General features: G+C 37.9%; 2 protein-coding genes across 6 annotated transcripts in view; one reads left to right on the forward strand and one right to left on the reverse strand.

The window, feature by feature from the left end:
- The first annotated feature begins 266 nt into the window (after positions 1-266).
- On the forward strand, positions 267-18772 carry GLIPR1 (GLI pathogenesis related 1). The gene is given in 6 exon segments (NM_001261115.1): positions 267-577; positions 1375-1620; positions 9350-9462; positions 15181-15266; positions 18257-18283; positions 18387-18772. Coding segments are annotated over 6 exon segments (801 nt in total). The 5' UTR covers positions 267-403; the 3' UTR covers positions 18542-18772.
- KRR1 (KRR1 small subunit processome component homolog) overlaps positions 13871-19757 on the reverse strand; it is a 286342-nt gene continuing 280455 nt past the window's right edge. For 4 of the 5 annotated variants that reach the window (XM_077953079.1, XM_077953077.1, XM_077953078.1 and 1 more), the window contains one exon: positions 13871-19560. In XM_077953079.1, coding sequence (XP_077809205.1) covers positions 19418-19560 — 143 coding nt within the window. In that variant the 3' untranslated portion in view covers positions 13871-19417. 5 annotated transcript variants of the gene reach the window in all.

A 19757-nucleotide genomic window follows, 5' to 3' on the forward strand; every position in this document is an offset into this window, starting at 1 on the left:
TTATAGAAGTAAGAGATATGTTTTCATTTTATCACCACAACCTCCATGAAAAATTGGAGACTATTATTCCTGGAGACTTCAGAATTTTCTTTGGAAATATCCCCCAATTCAAAAGGAAGTCTGACACAGCCTCATAAAAATCTATGTCGTAATAGGTGCTGTGTCACTGAAAACCACTGAAAAGACAGGGTAGGGTTAAGAACACAAAGTGAGCTGCACACCATATATGGAGAAACCCGTTTCTTAAAACTAGTGATGAACTCATGCTCTGTTCTGTTTTCTCAAAGCTGAAGTCGGCTAGCTTTGCAAAGCTGCGGGCTGAGCACTCAGGGAGGCAATCACTCTCTCAGAAACTGCGGCGGCACTGCACTGCAGCCTCCCAAGGCTCCATGCCAGACAAAGCATGCGTGTCACACTTGCTACAATAGCCTGGATGGTTTCTTTTGTCTCCAGTTATTCACACACAGCAAATATTTTGCCAGATATTGAAAATGAAGATTTCATCAAAGACTGCGTTCGAATCCATAACAAGTTCCGATCAGAGGTGAAACCAACAGCCGGTGATATGCTATACATGGTAAGGAAAATATCATTAATTGTGGCGTCAGTTCAGTCAGAAACAGCTAATGTGTATTGACTTTGGTGTTAATGCCTTCGTAATCCTGAATGATTTTTTTTCAGTGTGATTAATGTATGCAGTAAATTCACAATCTGTGATCAAAACACATCCAGTTTAGCTCTGTCTGCTCAACTGTTGTCGTAAGCAAGTGCCACAGCCCATTTTACTTCTCTTTTTGAACATTTCCTGTTTTCTGATTTTCAGTGAATTTTACTTCTCTTTTTGTTATTTTCTTCCATGTTAATTTTTGTGATTTTCTTTGTTTTTGTTTTTTTGCCTCTAAATTTACTGTTTTTGTTGCTGACAAAGTACTGAGTTGCTCAGGAAGGCAGAATGGCATCTGGGAAAAGGATGGGATTTTGGTTCAGTAAGGCTTGGGATTGAATTTCAGATCTGTGGCTTTAAGCTGGTTTTTAACCTTTCTGAACTTCTTAGGATATGGGCTATTGCGGTTATGGAATAATGTTGTGAAACACGGCACACACTATTTTGCCTATAATTAGCCTTCAGTGAAATGTCAGTTTTCCTCACCTAGATTCTAAATTCCATGAAACTAAATCATCACATTTCCTACCAACCCTACTCAGTGCTTGAAGACCATATTTATAGAGGACTCATATGCAGTGGTATTTTCTCTCCTTATCTCACCTTGTTTTCCATTAAAATTCCCACTGTACTTACCCCAGTTACATTGTAGATGAGCCCCCTATTATTTAAAATTTGACCCCCCTATTGTTTAATGTTTATTTTTGCAGACTTGGGACCCAGCACTAGCCCAAATTGCAAAAGCATGGGCCAAAAATTGCCAGTTTTCACATAATACACGGCTGAAGCCACCCTACAAGCTGCACCCAAACTTCACTTCACTGGGAGAAAACATCTGGACTGGGTCTGTGTCCCTCTTTTCTGTGTCTTCCGCCATCACAAACTGGTATGATGAAATCCAGGACTATGACTTCAAGAATCGGATATGCAAAAAAGTCTGTGGCCACTACACTCAGGTAAGTATCTGCCCTATATTTTCTTGAAACTGTCTTTTCAAGTGTGAGGAGAAAACTGTACTATGAGGTTAAGAAAATATATAGTATGCTAGTATACCTGTAAATATAAGGGAGTTACTTACTTTAAAAATAATAAATAGAACAGACTCCAATAACAGAGAAAATAGTGCTTGAAAAGTTTAGTTGTGGGAACTAAACACATAATAGGTAATATATGAGGCCCACCCACCTGGATGGGCTTTGAACAATTCCTGTAACAGCGATTCTCCCATAGGACTTTATTCCATTTGTGAGAAATCAAAGAACTTTATGAGTGAAAGGATATTCAGGTTCCAGCTGGCATAAGTTTTAAGTGAAATTTGAGGCAGTTGTTTTGGGACTATAAAATTGGAAGAAACAAGCCTCTCAGACAGAAACATCAGTAAGAACTGATGCTTCCACAACTTCTCATTCTCTCAAACATCGACTGAAAACCTACTGTGTGCCATGCACTATGTGCCACACACGGTGCTACACAAGGAGGGAGAAAAAGTCAGTCCCAGGCCAACAGAGAGGCCAACGTGTAAACTTATATGAACCATTCTGAGGGTATTCTGCCCCCAGAATCCACATTATTAGTCCCAATAGCCACATTCAGAGCCACCCATTGAGGGTTTTTTTTTGTTTTTTTCTTTTTTAAATTTTTACTCGAGCTGATTCTGGCTCCCTAACCCTACTTCACATTTGCAGCGTGATGGAAACAACTCCCTAGGGAGCATCTGTCGTAATCGTCTTCAGACACTGCCTTCCTCTCCTGGCCACATTTTGTTTATTTAGTGTCACTTCCTGGCCATCCTTGTCAAACCAATAACTTACGGTACTTAACCTATAATTGACTGTTTTGGGGCACAAAAAATCAGTTGAAATGAGGTATGAAGGCAAAAACGTTTCTATCAAGGCAGTTACATTGAAATATTAGGTGGTTTTAAGGAGCAACATGCTGTTAGAAAAACTCTCTCGCTCCAGCTCAGCCCTACAAAGCCTGTGATCTCATTCGTGCTGTTACAGATGAACCAACTTTGGTGCAGTTACAAACATTTAGTATTATAAGAGTAAAATGAATTTCTCCTAAATTTCTCTCATAAACCAATTTTGGTTTACGTTTACAAACAAATTTAACCAGGAAATAAGTTTCCTTGGATTACAAGACCTAAGGGAGAAGAAAGCTAAATCTAGATTGCCTACAAGTGGTACTTGGTACTGTTATGCATTGCGGTATTTAAATACTCAGAAATAATTGTCAGTTTGAGGGTGCCTACTTTCATTTATTTATTAGTCAGTGTTTAAGCTTCTATCCTATAACAGGCACTAGTGATATGTCTTAGTCCAGATTCTTGGAAAACAGACCCTGAGACAATAGTTTATGAGCTAACATTTTATTGGGGTACAATCTTGGAGAAGTGGAAGTCAGGAGAAATAGGGAATGAGCCAGGGAAGGAGGACAAATACAGCTGGAAATGGTCCCTGACCCTCAGGAATTGACCTTTTGGGAGAGACTGATGTGTAAATGGATTATGACAGTGTTTGGCTAGTACAATCTAGAGAAGCTGACAAAGTGCCATGTGAGCAAGGAGGACAGCAACTTATCCAGCCAAAAGGAAGTGTAAAGCTTCACACAGCAGGAGACATGTGAATTGGTACTTGAAAACTGAGTGGGAGTTTTTCAGATGAAAAGGAAAGGGAAGAGAATTCTCAGCAAGGTGTGGAAAGTATACATATGTGTATGAATGGGCCTGGTACTTTAGATCAATGGCAAGAAGCTCAGCATGCCAAATACATAGAGGTCAAAAGACTGTAAAATTGACAACAGACTCCTAAACCACGTTCAATACACAAGTTAAGACACTCCGTGTTCACCATTCCAGGAAATCAAAAGAAGAGAAAACTTGAGTTTATGTCATAAATGCCCGAGATTTCACAGATGACCCTCCCAAAATTAACTGAGCTTACTTGTGAAATTTCCCCTTACATCTAAGGGAAAAAAGGAGGGCTAATATTTTGGTCATGAGAAGATTCATTTTCTAAAACCCAGTCCCATACTTACAGATATTAAAACCCAAGCTCAGTGATCCTAACATAAGTGATCCTCTTTAAGAGACCACTACATTCTACCCCCACTTCAGAAGAGGGACACTTATCATGGGGAGAATGTCCAAGAACCCCCTGGACTGGGAAGATAGAGCAGCAGCAACCGCTTTTTAAATGGGCATAGTGTTTAGCTCTCTACATTGAAGACCTCATTCAATTATTACCACAAATCTATTAAGGAGATGTTAATGGTATTACCCACAGGTGAATAAACAGACTTAGAGAGGTTAATAAGTTGTTCCCCTGATGTCATTTAGCTAGTAAGAGGAAGAGTTGAGGTTCAGATATTAGATAAGTTGGAAGGCTTAAATAATAAAATATGTGCAAGTTATCTAATAAAATACTAGTATTTAGTAGGCATTGAACAAAGGGTAGATCCCTTACATGAACTGGTTTTCCAGCAATTATAATGGAAGAAGGATCCGATAGTTAGGTGAAAGACTATCTGTTTTCATCATGGCAAGAAATCTTCCTGGGGGACTCAAAACTACTCAATTGCTGTGTTAAATTCATGCTGGACAGTTACTTTAAGTGGATATTACAACCTCCTACTTATCCTCATCTTCTCTTCAAAAATCAAGCTATTTGCAGATTTTGGCTGATGATGGGAGGTTGTACAGAATAAAGAACATAGATTCAGACCCATTATCTCCTCACAAAATGTATGATATTTCTTGATGTGTTCATTCAACACTTCAGCTTTATCTTCACTGGAGATAGACTAACATTGAGGAAAAATGTTGGTGTATAAAATGGAAGATGATTCAAATTCGACATTCTGTTGCTGACAGTTCAACTTTAAAAAGTTTAGAAATAGTTTAAGTATCTGGGCAGGGTAGCAGATTGCTTGGGTTTGATAGTGCCAGGATTTCCCACTAGATGGCACTACTGATCGTATTTTAGTTTTTCTCTTCTTGCCTTCTCCTACCCTCTTGATATCTATTTTTATATTCTCATAGAACCATGGAAATGTGACATGTTTCATAATTTCTGTAGTAGGTTTCATATATGTTACAGTGTTACCATACTCCTGATAATGAACCAGAAGAGCTCATATCAAGAACTGAAAAGGAAAGATGCTGGAAAGGGATTGTGGGCCTATAAAGGAGACATCTTCCTCCCCTCTGGGTTCCCCAGGTGTAGTGCTTTTGTAAGAAAGGTTTAAAGAGTGGTTCCTGGTTCTGAAGAGCTTGCTAAAAGAGAAACCACTCTAAAAGCATCTTGCTGAGGGCACAGACTGTCCTCACATTATTTCATGGCCAGGCAGAATTAGGTTCCAATCTTTTACCTACAAAAGTAAGAGCAATAACACTTATTTATTGAGTTGTTATAAGGATTAAACATGATGTCACATGTAAAATGCTTAATGGTACACCTAAGTTCTCAAAAATGAGTAGCTCTTATAATTACGGGGTTTTTTTTTTTTTTTTGCTTACTATAGTAAGAAAACATATAACAGAAACCTGCCTGATTAAAAAAAAAAAAAGTGTTAAGAATTTTTAAGCATAAGAAACTTAGTGGTAAGGGAATGATACAAAAACATTTGCTGAGTGCTTGCTATGTTCCAGAAGCTCATTAAAAACTTCAAAATAGGCCTATGGAGTTGGTATTGTTATTATCCTCATTTAATAGATAAGGAACCTAAGACCAAGGTCACACTGTAAGTGGCAAAGCTTGAATATGAACTCAAGCCTTGTGGCTCCAAAGCCCACAAGTTTAACCAAAAACCAGAGTGCCCATGAAGCTTTTAAAAAGAGACCAACTTGGAAAGATAGATAGATAGATAGACTGTGCTACATCCATGTAATAAATATTACTCAGCAATAAAAAGCAGTGACTACAAATGAATACAGCAAATGCTTATACTAAGTGAAAGAAGCCAGATTCAAAAAGCTGTATTTAGACTGATTCCATTCGTATAACATTCTGGAAAAGGCAAAACTACAGAAACAGATTAATGATTGCTGGGGTCTGGGAGTGGGGGTTGACCACAAAGGGGCTCAAGGGAACTTTCTGGGGCAATAAAAATATTCTATGTCTTGCATGTGGTAGTGGCTACACAACTGTATTCTTTTGTCAAAATTCATAGAAATGTACACCTAAAAATCATAAATGTTATTGTATGTTTATTATACCCTAATAAACCTCACTTAAAAAAAAGAGGCCAACTAAAACACACAAAATGAATGGTAACTAACATTCGCACACTTCTGAGGAAAAAGTATTAAAATGGGGAAGGGATCCAAAGATTAAGAATACTTTTGATATAACAATGCTACAAAAGAAAGTGCTCAAAGACCAAAGGATAAAAATATAAAATAAGCCAAGGTGATAGTAAAGGAATAAAGACAACACTGAACACAGCATGCATAGGAATCACCTCAGGAACTTGTTAAAATGCAGACTCCAAAAGCAACTCCAGTGACTGGCATTCAGTAGGTCTCAGAGGGGCCCAAGATGATTTTAAACAAAGCACTCTAGGTAAAAATCACTTTGAGATATATGAATAAAATTAAGAAATTTGAAAAATAAAACAAAACTGATTAGAAAGTAGAAGTTTAAGGATCAAACCTGAGGATTAACAGTCCTCATAAAGCTGGGCTTTCTCAGTGAGACAGAGGCCTTAAGCTGATTCATTGCCTGTTCAGGCTGGAGTTTCCTGCAGGGGGTTCCTGGGGATAAAGAAATGTTTCTAGGGAACACCCCTTTTAGATCATGGAGTAGGGAAGTACACTTTACCTTGCCAAAGGAGGGTACCCTCTCCAGTTGCCAAACCAAGGAGAAGGCAGCCCACACTCTGCCCACTATGTCCCTAGTCATGTCCCTACCTCTACCACACCTTTAAATCTTGGAGAAGTTGAGACTCCAACCTCAGCTCCCCTCTTGCCCTACTTCCTACTCTCCCTCCAGGCCTTAGGGGAAAGGGGTCGGGATCCAAACCGCAAGAGAGGGTTCTTGAATCTCAGGCAAGAAAATTCAGAGTGAGTCCGTAAAGTGAAGGCAAGTTTATTAAAAAAGTAAAGGAATAAAAGAATGGCTACTCTATAGACAGAGCAGCCCTGAGGGCTGCTGGTTGCCCATTTTTATGGTTATTTCTTGATACTATGCTAAACAAGGGGCAGATTATTCATGCCCTCCCTTTTTAGACCACAGGGTAACTTCCCGATGTTGCCAAGGCATTTGTAAACTGTCATGGTGGGAGTGTAGCAGCGAGGACACCAGAGGTCTCTCATCGCCCTCTTGGTTTCGGTAGGTTTTAGGTGGCTTCCTTACTGCAACCTGTTTTATCAGCAAGGTCTTTGATCTGTATCTTGTCCTGACTTCCTATCTCCCCTGTGACTTAGAATGCCTAACCATCTGGGAACGCAGCCCTGTAGGTCTCAGCCTCATTTTACCCAGCCTTTATTCAAGACAGAGTTGTTAGGGCCGGGCGTGGTGGCTCACGCCTGTAATCCCAGCATTTTGGGAGGCCGAGACGGGCAGATCACCTGAGGTCAGGAGTTTGAGACCAGCCTGACCAACATGGTGAAACCCCATCTCTGCTAAAAAAGCAAAATTAGCCAGGCATGGTGGCACATGCCTGTAATCCCAGCTACTTGGGAGCCTGAGGCAGGAGAATCGCTTGGACCTGGGAGGCGGAGGTTGTGGTGGGCCGAGATCGCACCATCGCACTCCAGCGTGGGCAACAAGAGCAAAACTCCGTCTCAAAAAAAAAAACAAAAAACAAAAAAACACCACCACCACCAAGATGGAGTTGCTCTAATTCCAACACCTGACACAGGGAGCGAATTTCATTTATTTTTAAAGTAAAGTCTTCGTTTTCTGTAGCCACGCTGGCTTTGCTTTCAGTTTTGTCAATGGGTCAGCCCCACCCTAGGTTCACACAGGATGCTGCCCTCTGCTGGAGGACTCCAGACCAGCTCATCCCAGCTCTAGCTCCACCTCATTTCTTCAGAGACAGGCACCGTGCCATATATGCCCTTAGCATCTTTCACTTCCTATTCACAGTGGTCAAACCCTCCCCTGATGAATTTCATGACTGCTTTTTTTCTAAGTTTTGTGAATGTACCCACTGGTTCTAGCTCATTCATTTTTGTGTCTGCTGTATTTAGCACAGTTCTTATGAAAAAATTGCTCAAAAACTTGAGTATAAAATAGTTTAAAATATAATTTGGTACTGCTGTAAAAAGGAGTGCATTTAATTGCTGGCTGTATCCACCTTTAAATACTTTCTTCTTTAGGCTTTTGTGACACCAAACACTCTTGGTCAAGATGGGCTTTATAATTTAATTTGTGGAGCCCATTGCAAAATGAAAATGTGGAATCTTTTGTTCAGAAAGCAAGGGGAAAGCACCACTAAAGGTGCTAAAATATGTGACAGCACTGACCTAAACCAAGCATGGAGCTCTTTTGAGTACTGGATCCCAGGTAACAGCACAGGTCTCTCTGTTCTTGGTTTCCCTCCTACATCACTGACCACTCCTTTTCAGTCTGTTTTGCAGGCTGGTTTTGTGTTTGCTTTCATTATCCCAGACTCTCATTTACTTGATCTATTATATTTGCCTGTGTGATCTAATCTTGCCCCATGTTTTCCAGATTTACATCTCTAGCCTTACCCTGTCCTCTGGACTGCAGCCACCAAGTCAATCTTCACTTGATGTCTATTAGGCATCTCAAAATCAGCAAGTTCTGAACAAAACCCCTGCTCATGCTCCCACCTACCCTCCTCCTTCCCTAGTTTTCTCCATCTCAGTAAATGTTTCTCAGGCCTCAAACCAAAACTTTCTCTCTTCCCCTTTTACCCTACACTCAAAACAAAAGCAAATCCTTTTAGCTTTACCTCTAAGCTGAGCCATGAACCTGATTCATTCTCGGGAACTCCACTGGCATCACCCATGTGTGAGTCACTATCTTTTCATTCTTGTACCATTGAAACAGCTTCCAAAATTACCTCCTTCCTGTTTCCCTTGCTCTTCTCAGTCTGTTCACTTCGTAACCACCAAAGTGATCTAAAACACGAAAAAGAACATAGCACTCACAAGAATCTCTGCGATCGGTTTCTCTGCCTTTGACCTCACTGCTTACAACTCTCCCCAACTCATCAGATCTTGGCTTCACTTGCTTTCTTCGTGCCATTCTATAATGCCAAGCAAATTCCATCTCAGGGCCTTTCTCCCTGGTGTTCCATCTGCTTGGAATGCTCCTCCTCCATTGTTTAAGTTTCCCAAATGTGTGTCCTGAGTGCTGCATCCTCATCATCCAAGTCTCAGTTCAAATGCATCCTCTTCGGAGATGTCTTCCCTGAACAACCAAGTTAAATCAGCACCACCTCACCAGCAGTCACTCTCTATTGCATTACGCTGTTTTATTCCTTCATTGTACAGTCAAAAATTATCTTATCGTTTATTTCATACACTCCCTCCCCCGAATAATAGTAACTACCGGTCTATCCAGCTGATTTCTGAGCATCTAAACCTTCCTGGGTTTTAAGCACTCTAACTAGAGTGGATATACCTCACCATCACCATGTTTATGAAGACCTAGTCATACCCAGTGTTTATCTTATGGTTTCTCTCTGTTAAAAATCCCTATTTCCTTTCAGGTTGTTTGGGCGGATAGTTACAAAGTTGGCTGCGCAGTTCAATTTTGCTCTAAAGTTTCTGGCTTTGATGCTCTTTCCAATGGAGCACATTTTATATGCAACTACGGACCAGGGTAAGTGCCTGAATCAATCGGTTTATAGTAGACGCCCCCCAAAAAAACAAGAAAAAAATTATTTTAGCAGTATTCCTCTTCATTATAGAAAATCTGGATAATAAAGTATAAAGAAAAAATTAACATAACCCTTAATTCCGCTGCCCAGAGATATACTTTATTAACATTCTGGTACATTTTTCCTGGAGAGAGAGAGAGAGAGAGAGTGTGTGTGTGTGTGTGTGTGTGTGTGTGTGTGTGTGTGTGTGTACATCCTTTATATATACTATCTAAATACATACGCACATATTTTTAAGAGTGGTAAGACTAAAATGTTTGTCAGGGACATAAATTGCATATGGTAATAAAATACCACAAAGTGGAAGAACTGATGTTATATTTATTGGTTTATTAAAAACTTGGCAATTTTATACAATTTTCAAAACAATTAAATTCCTCAACCTATTTCATTTACTTTTGACAGTTGTTTTTATTTTTAACTTTTTTTAATTTTTTATTATTATTATACTTTAAGTTCTAGGGTACATGTGCATAACATGCAGGTTTGTTACATATGTATACTTGTGCCATGTTGGTGTGCTGCACCCATCAACTCATCATTTACATCAGGTATAACTCCCAGTGCAATCCCTCCCCACTCCCCTCTCCCCATAATAGGCCCCGATGTGTGATGTTCCCCTTCCCGAGTCCAGGTGATCTCATTGTTCAGTTCCCACCTATGAGTGAGAACATGTGGTATTTGGTTTTCTGTTCTTGTGATAGTTTGCTGAGAATGACGGTTTCCAGCTGCATCCATGTCCCTACAAAGGACACAAACTCATCTTTTTTTATGGCTGCATAGTATTCCATGGTGTATATGTGCCACCTTTTCTTAATCCAGTCTGTCACTGATGGACATTTGGGTTGATTCCAAGTCTTTGCTATTGTGAATAGTGCCGCAATAAACATACGTGTGCATGTGTCTTTATAGCAGCATGATTTATAATCCTTTGGGTATATACCCAGTAAGGGATGGCTGGGTCATATGGTACTTCTAGTTCTAGATCCTTGAGGAATCACCATACTGTTTTCCAGAATGGTTGAACTAGTTTACAATCCTTGACAGTTGTTTTTAAAACAGATACTTAGTTCCCACTTTGGGAAACAGGGAAAACACCTTCCTCCTGCTTTCTTTGAACTTACATATGTGTGCTTGTGTCATACACATATTTAGAAAACTGATCATACTGAAAATATACATTTTCTATTTTCACTTAAAATTATGCTGTGAAAATTTTCCTTATCAAAATTTTAAGTGATTTTAATCATAAAAATGATAGATTATTTAATGCTTACAATGCTCTCAGCACTGTTACAGTGCTTCACATATGTTCATCTTCACTAAAAGTTTATGAGATGGGTCCTATTATTACCCATTTGGCAAATAAGAACAGCAAGGCACACACGTGATGAGCAACCTGCCCAAAGTCCTACAGTTAGTGACTATCACTGATGGACATTGATCTGGCTGTCTGGCTCCAGAGTCCATGCTGTTGATGGTACCACAACAGTTTATCCTGTTGAAGAATTTAGATTGTTCACTATATTTTCTTTTAATATATGAACAACCTTGTACATTTATCTTCAGTCACTTCTATTTCCCTATAATTCCTTAAGATACTAGCATGTAAAGACTGTGACCATTTTTGTTTTAAGTACATATTGCCAAATTACATTCCACCATTCTATCAATTTGTATTCCATCATCAGTACTAGGTATTATAATTTTTTAGTATTTTCTAATTTGATGGAAATGGCATTTCATTTGTTTTCTTTTGCATCTGTGATTACTAGTAATTATAAATTTCTTCACATAATTGTCTATTTATATTCCTTTTACTGTGAACCATGTGGGCTGACCATTTTTCTACTAGTTTTTCTTATTTATAAAAGTTGTTTATATTTTAAAGTTTTTTTTAACCATTTGCAATATATATAAAATGATCTTTAATTTGTTGCCTTTGAATTTTTTTGATTCCTGGAGATTGGCTGAAAGAAAGCCATTTCCCTGAAGTAATGTGCAGAAGACATACTCAATATTCTGACTGAGTGCTGTGGGTATGAAGGAGACAAACCAAGCATCATTCAGAAGATGACAGCTTTGACTGAATATCTCAGAGTTGGAAAATAAAGAAAACCCAGAAAAAACTAGACAATGCCAGTTAGACAAATTCAATTAGTGGTAACTTTTCATATGACTTTGTTTTTTTTGAGACCAGGGTCTCTCGCTCTGTCACCCAGGCTGTAGTACAGTGGCTCGCTAATGGTTCACTGCAGCCTTAACCTCCCAGGCTCAAGCAAGCCTCCCAACTCAGCCTTGCTAGTACCTAAGACTACAGGTACATGCCACCATGCCCAGCTAATTTTTTGTAGAGACAGAGTTTTGCCATATTGCCCAGGCTGGTCTCCAACTCCTGGGCTCAAGTGATTCACCTGCCTCAGCCTCCCAGAGTGGTGGGATTATATGCATGAGCCACCACACCTGGCCTCATATGACATTTTTAATGGTTAAGATAGTTAATTTACTGTGTGACCCTGAACAAATTAACTCTGAATCTCATTTTAATCTCCAGTAGATCAGAATAACAGCACCTACCACTTAGAGTAGCTGCGAAAGTGACAAGAGAAGGCTTTGTAAAATATCAGGTATATATAATGCTTGGCAATGGTGAATGTTTTATAAGTATTCATGATTTTTATTATGTCAAAGTACAAATGTAAATTTTCCTGGTTTACATTCACTTATCTTCAAAGTTATAAACAATATTAAATTGTAAAACTTATAACCAAAGTTATAATGCTTCCATAAAGACTAACTTCAAACATTCATTTATTCAACAAATATTTGTTTACTGAGCTCCAAAGGAGAATAAGGCAGTCTCTGCCTTTACGAGAGTAATATTTATGGGGCAAACAGATAATAAAAATACAAATAAAATAACTGCATCATTTTACGGGCAATTAGGGGCAATTATAAATAATACTGTAATAGAAACTTTCAATAGGCAAGGCCCCTATTTAAAATAATCAGGGAAGGGCTTCCTGTGATATATTTAAGCTTAGGCATGAAGAATGAGAAGGAATCAAACATAAGAACTTCTGGAACAGCCGTCTAGTGGAGAAAAGAACAGCAAAACTTCCGTGAAGAAAAGTTTGGCAAGCTGAAATCACAGAAACTGGTGCCCTCGGTCTGCTCAACAGATGAAACGTGGGGGAGGAAGGCAGTGCAGATCTAGTGGGAACTTTTAGATCATGGCAAAGTTTACATAAGAAGCCATTCAAGTATATTAAGCAGGGGAGGGATGAGACTTTTAAATTTGGAGATCAGTCTGGATGGAAAATGGATTAGAGGAGCATAAAAGGTAAAACAGAGACCAGTTAGGAATGTCCTCATTTCCCTTTGCCCTCTGAGGTATTATTTTCCTACATACAAAGAAAAAGTTGTAGGCCCCAATTCCACATAATCTTAGGAAGTCCAGTATCCTCCTCAGTATTTCTGAGGATACGTCAGAATGGGGGCTGGGATGCTTAATCTTCCAGTTGCCTGTAACACTCTCCTCTTCATTTCCCCTGGGCACCATGAACAAGGGTATGGTGTATAACGGTTCTTTACTCAGAGTGGATTAGTGGAGGAGAGGATTATAGCACAGAAGAGGACATAACTTTGACCACAAGATAGTGAAGACAGTACCAGTGTGCTTATTAGGCCATCACTGCCTTAGGGACCCTTACCCATATTTGTATTTTTCTTTAAAGATCCGTCTTCTGTCTTCCCCTGGGTCCCAGAACCCCAACCCTCTTCTCTCTCAGGCTGCCAGGGAAAACACTGAAATATCCTGTTGCTTTATTGTGCTGAATACTTTAGGTCCCACAGTCTTAACAACTCCCATCTAGACAAATCCAGGCCTTTTTAGTAACATGTTTCTCCCGAGGTGGATACTACCATTTCCATAGACCGCACCAACTGTCTTGGTTTTTAGCTTATTTTTAAGTAGGATTTTTTACCTTTTCCTTTACAGTTTGGAATGCACAACTAAGGATCATAAATGATTTTATTAAAACCATTCTAGAGCTTAAACCACTTAATAAATACTGTGCTTATTAACAATGAAAGACATTCCAATGATTAATGTCTATTCTGGACATCTTTTGAAATTGCTATCAGAATTGCTACTATATTACCTTTTTTCCATGGTGGAGAGTAAGCACAGGGCAAATTTAATTTCGGAAGCAACTTAAAATTTGGAGCAAAATAAGAACATATATTTGGGGTTGGAAATGAGGTGTCGTTATAAAGTTGTGTGTCTAAGGTGAGAGTTCTCAACTTTGGAGGTAATTGTAGAGTATTGAGGAGAGGAGGGTCATAAACTTCGATTAGAAAAAAATTGTTTTATTTTTATTTTCACTAACCTCTATTAAAAATAACATTTCCTTTCATTATGAATGAAGACAACACTCCACCGTCATATTAGCAATCAATGTGATTTGACTTAGCAGTATCATCTTTGTGAATATCATATTTTCATACCATATTTCAGTTGCTGCAGAGATCTCAAAATACAGTTTATGTTCATCACTACTTTGAAACTGATAGCCCCCTGGTAGATCTTAATAGAGAAGCACATATTACTTTATCACAAATCTTGTTTTAAATATTGTGATAACTACTTCAATTTAATTGGTTTCCTTTATAATCCTATGTATTTTATGCATTTAACAACAAACTATGTTGAGAAAGAGCCCATAGGCTTCACCAGACTGCCAAAGGGTACGATTACACAAAAAAGTTTAGAACTTTTTCCAAAAGCAGAGTTCCAAAAAAATTTAGTGCACTGGCAGGTTCATTGAGATAAATGTGCAGCCTCTCACCATTACTACTATGAGGATTTTATGGGGATATAAAATGCTTGGATATTATTTCCCTTTCTAGTCTGTGACCTTGGTCAATTATTTACACTCTGTAATTCAGCCTCTAGCTATATAATGGGGATAAATAGATAACAGTAACTTCCTCATAGGGTTTTTGTGAAGATTATTTCATTCAAGGTTGTTTAGAACAAAGACAAACACATGGTGAGTGCTCACTAATTAGTAGCTATTATTCATATCACATCTTGTACGTGAAAACAATTTGCACTTTAGAAATTCCCCCATACCATTATTTATTATTTTTTTTGGAAGGCACCAGCCAAATGGCTCCTATCCAGTGAAAATTATGGAGGGTTGACCAACTGAGAAGATTGAATGTGGGTCACCATAGCTTTTCTAAGATGGACAGGTTTTTGAATGGCAGTAATCATATAGGCCAGAGGGTAGGTAAAGAGAGGGAGCACAGCCCTGGAGTTAAATCTAGGTTTCCTCTGACTCTGAAATGTATAAATTGTGACTAAAGGCATCTTACATCTTTTGTCTCGTCTGTAAAACAAACAATAACTTCCTCCCAGAACTGTCACAATTAAATGGGGTACGGATTAAAATAGGTTCATAGACATAGGTACATAGAATGAACTCTGCAAATATTAGCAGCCTTCCATTTCTGCCTTCCTGTCTTCACTTCTATGACCAACTCTGAACCTTTGTACTTTACTATTCTTCTGGATTTATTTAAAGATTCATAGTAAATTCCAATTTTAAAAAAACTGAAAAACTCCTAATGGACATCCTTCTTCTACTTTACAGAGGCAATTACCCAACTTGGCCATATAAGAGAGGAGCCACCTGCGGTGCCTGCCCCAATAATGACAAGTGTTTGGACAATCTCTGTGGTGAGCAAAAGGAACAGTCTACCAATAGAATAATGTAACAGTAACATGTAACTTTCTACAGAATTAACAGTGAAACCATGTTTTATCCTAACGGTTATCTTCAAGGGAACTGGCATCAAGTAGCAATTAAACCAATGGCTTACTGTTCTAGGAATACGTTTAAGATAAATTTAAATGTGAAAATCACATTCTTTTTATTTAGTTCTCATTGGTCAAAAAAAAAAAAAAAAATGTCAGAAACTGTAGACCAAGATTCCTAAGATTTGTTAATTTCAGCGAGATCAGAAATAAGTATCCTGTTGGTCATCCAAATAGAATTTTCTTTTTCTTTTTTTTTTTTTTTGAGACGGAGTCTTGCTCTATCACCCAGGCTGGAGTGCAATGGTGCAATCTCAGCTCACTGCAACCTCCATCTCACGGGTTCAGGCGATCCTCCTGCCTCAGCCTCCCAAGTAGTGGGGATTACCACGCCACCATGCCCAGCCTGGCCGACATGGTAAAACCCCCTCTACTAAAAATACAAAAACTAGCTGGGTGTGGTGGTGGGCCCCTGTAATCCCAGCTACTCAGGAGGCTGAGGCAGGAGAATCACTTGAGCCCGGGAGGTGGAGGTTGCAGCGAGCAGAGATCGTGCCACTGCACTCCAGCCTGGGTGACACAGTGAGGGTCTATCTCCAAAAAATGAAAATAAAGCTGCAACATGGCACTTTTTATTAGCCAGACAGCATTTAATGAAGAAGTGTAGAACCTGCATGCAGGTAAATTTTCAAGGATGTTTTACTAAACATCCAAGCAAAATTTTGCTTTGTGATTTTGAAATATTAGTAATTGGCCAAGAATTTATTTCTGGTTCTTGTTCTAGATACAAGCCCTTCCATCCCAGTATGTTTTTATTTTTACCATGGTGTGAAGGGGAAACTTCTATTAAGCTGTGCAAATCCTGTGGTACTTTTGTGTCCATATTTGTAACAAACTGAACTCAGAGCAGCTGGGCTAGAGTAGGGTGCTTAGAATAGAGGAAGGACAGAGTGGGCCAAGTTTCACTGCATGACATTTAGTTTGGAAAAAAGTGTTCCATTGCTCACATGTTTTCTAAGGTCCCTTCCAGGCCTAAAATTATAAAATTTTACCTATTAAACTGCTTGTTCTCCTCCTTCCCATTTAATGTTGAATACTTATCTTTACACACAATAGTACTTTTGCAAAGTTTTCTGAGCCATTTTTCTCCCAGTCCATTCTTTATTTCACTCATATCACTCTTGTGAAGAACACTCAGTTAACATGTAGCCACAATGCAGCTAATATCAAGGTATCAACATATATTCACTGAATTCTTCCTTTCACATTGCTGTAGCCCTTCAAAACATATATATATTTCTTCCTTCCAAGTTAACCAGTATACATAAGGGCTAAAACTTTGGATTTTAGAACCAGTATGCCAAGTTTCGGTGCAATTTCCAGTTCGACCACTGTGACTTTGGGCAAGTTTCTGCTTCTATTTTTTCAGTGAAACAATCTAATGAAAAAAATAAGTTTCCCTTTAAAAATCTAGGCAATTAGTAACACTACCACCACCACAATGACAAAAACACTTCTGGTTTTAGCTTTTGATCTTTGGTGATCTAACTTGAGATGATCTTTAATCTTGGGGAATAACATTTAGAAGATTAAAGCTGTAGTCCAATAATGAAAACCCCTGGACTCTTGAGAAAACACATGCTAACTTGTGTTTATAAGATGTGAAACTCGTTACTCATTTATTTCAGATAAGTGCTCTTACAGATTGATCTTGTCACTAATTTCCTCTTCTCAAAGTTAGATTTATGTAATTTGTTTTCATGTAACTTGAAGCTTACTTGAAAGTATTCTACTCTTCGCACTAATACTGAATAAGTAAGATGTAACTAAAAAACTTAAGGATCACCATTTGACCTTTTATAAGGTCTGATGAAGGTAAAGGTTAGAGGATAAAAGCTTTTATTTAACAGATTCCATCTCAGAAAAATTATGGCTAGCACTGGAGCATAAATTCCTTTGTGGTCTCCTAGATACTGCTGGTAATTCAATAAATACCCTTGGAGGCCAAATCAGGACTGTTTTAAAAATGTGCTGGGCATACTAGTGGTACATAAGATGATTTTAGCTAGTTCACAGATGTACATTTGTTTCAATAGTTGAATATTGAACATTTAAAATATATATATAAGAAAAAATAACTAGAACATCACACTCTTGATTTCATGGACATAATTGCCAAGAAAAGTGAGGGTAGCATCTTTACAGTAATTCACCACAGACAAAGCCCACTCACAGGTATGAAGACCAGGGATGCTCACAAGTGCCCAGAGGACCAGATGATTGATGGGTTCTACCACGAGCATCTATTAGCAACTGCTGCAGAACTGCTGTGGAAAAGGTTTCTATTTCATAAAAGAAAGTATCCAGAAGGCTAAAGGCAGTTGTGGAATTTATTTCTTCCCAGTGCTCTGAATGTCAAAATTTGAATAAAGCTCAGTGAAAGGAGGGGTATAATGACTTGATAGCCAAACATCGTAATGATGAGTTAGTGACATATTAGACTGGATGAAAGAGAGGTCACTGTCTTTTTTATTATGGACTCATCATAAACAGTGTCACTCTTCTCAGGAAGAAACTTATTTTTAGAAATATAGTTTAATAAATTTCTCACATTATTTCTAATATTTTTTATTTTTTAAATTTTATTACCTGCTAGTTATATGTAAAGTGATTTTCCATTTATAGTAATGGTATAGTTTCCTTTCTATAAAAGGTTTATAAAGTTTATATAGAAAGTCAACTTAAAAATACCAAGTTAATTCAGTCAGTTCAAAAAATGTTGAATAAACTTGGATAGTCACTGCAATAAAGCCAAAGCCAGTTAATGGTTACAATTAAAGATTTAGCTTTTTAAAACCCTCACCTGTACGTACCCTTTTAATTTTTTTTCTTTCTTCTCCCTAACTTTACAGTTAACCAACAGCGAGACCAAGTCAAACGTATGTACACCAATCTTAAATTGTTTCATTAAGAGCTATGTGAATTCTGTCAGTGCATTATGATGAACAATGTCTAAGAGGATATTCTATGTTTGTTTCACAGGTTACTACTCTGTTGTGTATCCAGGCTGGCCCATATATCCACGTAACAGATACACTTCTCTCTTTCTCATTGTTAATTCAGTAATTATGATACTGTCTGTTATAATTACCATTTTGGTACAGCACAAGTACCCTAATTTAGTTCTTTTGGACTAATACAATCCAGGAAAGAAAAAACCCAAAAATCAACCTTATTCAAATATGGCTTTTTTTTTTAAAACCAATAATAGTGAATAACAATTAGGTGTATTTCTATTTTAAAACATTTCAGAAAAGAAAATACGTTGCAGCCATAATCTTACTCAAAAGAAGAAACTTCCTAACTCTATCATATAAACTCATCTTTACTTCCTACTTTTCTATAAATAAGCATTGTTTGCTATAAATAAGCATTGTTTGCAGGTTGCCACAGGTGGACTTTCAGTAAGTAACTTAACCCATGTTTCAGCTTCTAAATCTGCAAAATGAGCAAGGTACAGTAGCACTTTTTAAGGTGATTCTTAGTAACTCCAGTAGCCATTATTACTTTTTGCATGCAGCTTCGACTCTAAATATCTGGTTTTCCCTGTTCTCTTGCAACCTGATGTCTTTCTGGTTTACCACTTCCCCAAATTCAGAACAGAGGAGTAACTAGGGGATCTGATTTTAGAGGCCTTAATTTTCTGTTCATGTGGACTGTTAAAAGTAAAACCAAATTTTCAAAAGGGATAAACCTAAATATTTGTTTGTTATCATTAAAGGGAGCATCAAATGCTGGGACATCATTATATTTGAAGACTAACCAATGGTATCAGACACGATTTAATGGATAATCACAATGGTCGTAATGTATACAAAGACATATATACCACTTTCTAGTACAAAATTTTCAAAACACACAAAAATATAATTTATAAAGAACACTCTTCTATGAACAACCACCACCAAAACAAAACCCTCAGAAAATTTCTCACAAATAAGGCAACTAATGCCTGGTATCTCAAAATCCTTTACAAAAGGAGATGGTTCTAGTCAAGGAGTTTGGGGTATATTTTACTTTTTTTTCTTCTTTTTCTTTTCATCTGCCTCCATCTTCAGCGCAATTTCTTCAGCTGTAAGAGCTCCCAGTTTCTTATTCTTTGCTTTCTTAACCTTTTCCTTGATGCTGGCCACATCAATTTTAGTTTCAGTAGAAGCTAGACAAATTAGAAGCACAATACATGTAACACTTTAGATGTTACCAAGTAAAACAAAGAATATATTTTAAAGCAATAACTTCAGAGTCCTCTTATAATTGAAAAATCACAGTATAAAATATAAAAACACCTGCCTAAAAGAGTCAGAAATTTATTCAGACTAATAAATAAAACAAATCATAAAATACTTTAATACA

Source organism: Macaca mulatta, chromosome 11 (assembly GCF_049350105.2).
Source record: "Macaca mulatta isolate MMU2019108-1 chromosome 11, T2T-MMU8v2.0, whole genome shotgun sequence".
NCBI lineage: Eukaryota > Metazoa > Chordata > Mammalia > Primates > Cercopithecidae > Macaca > Macaca mulatta.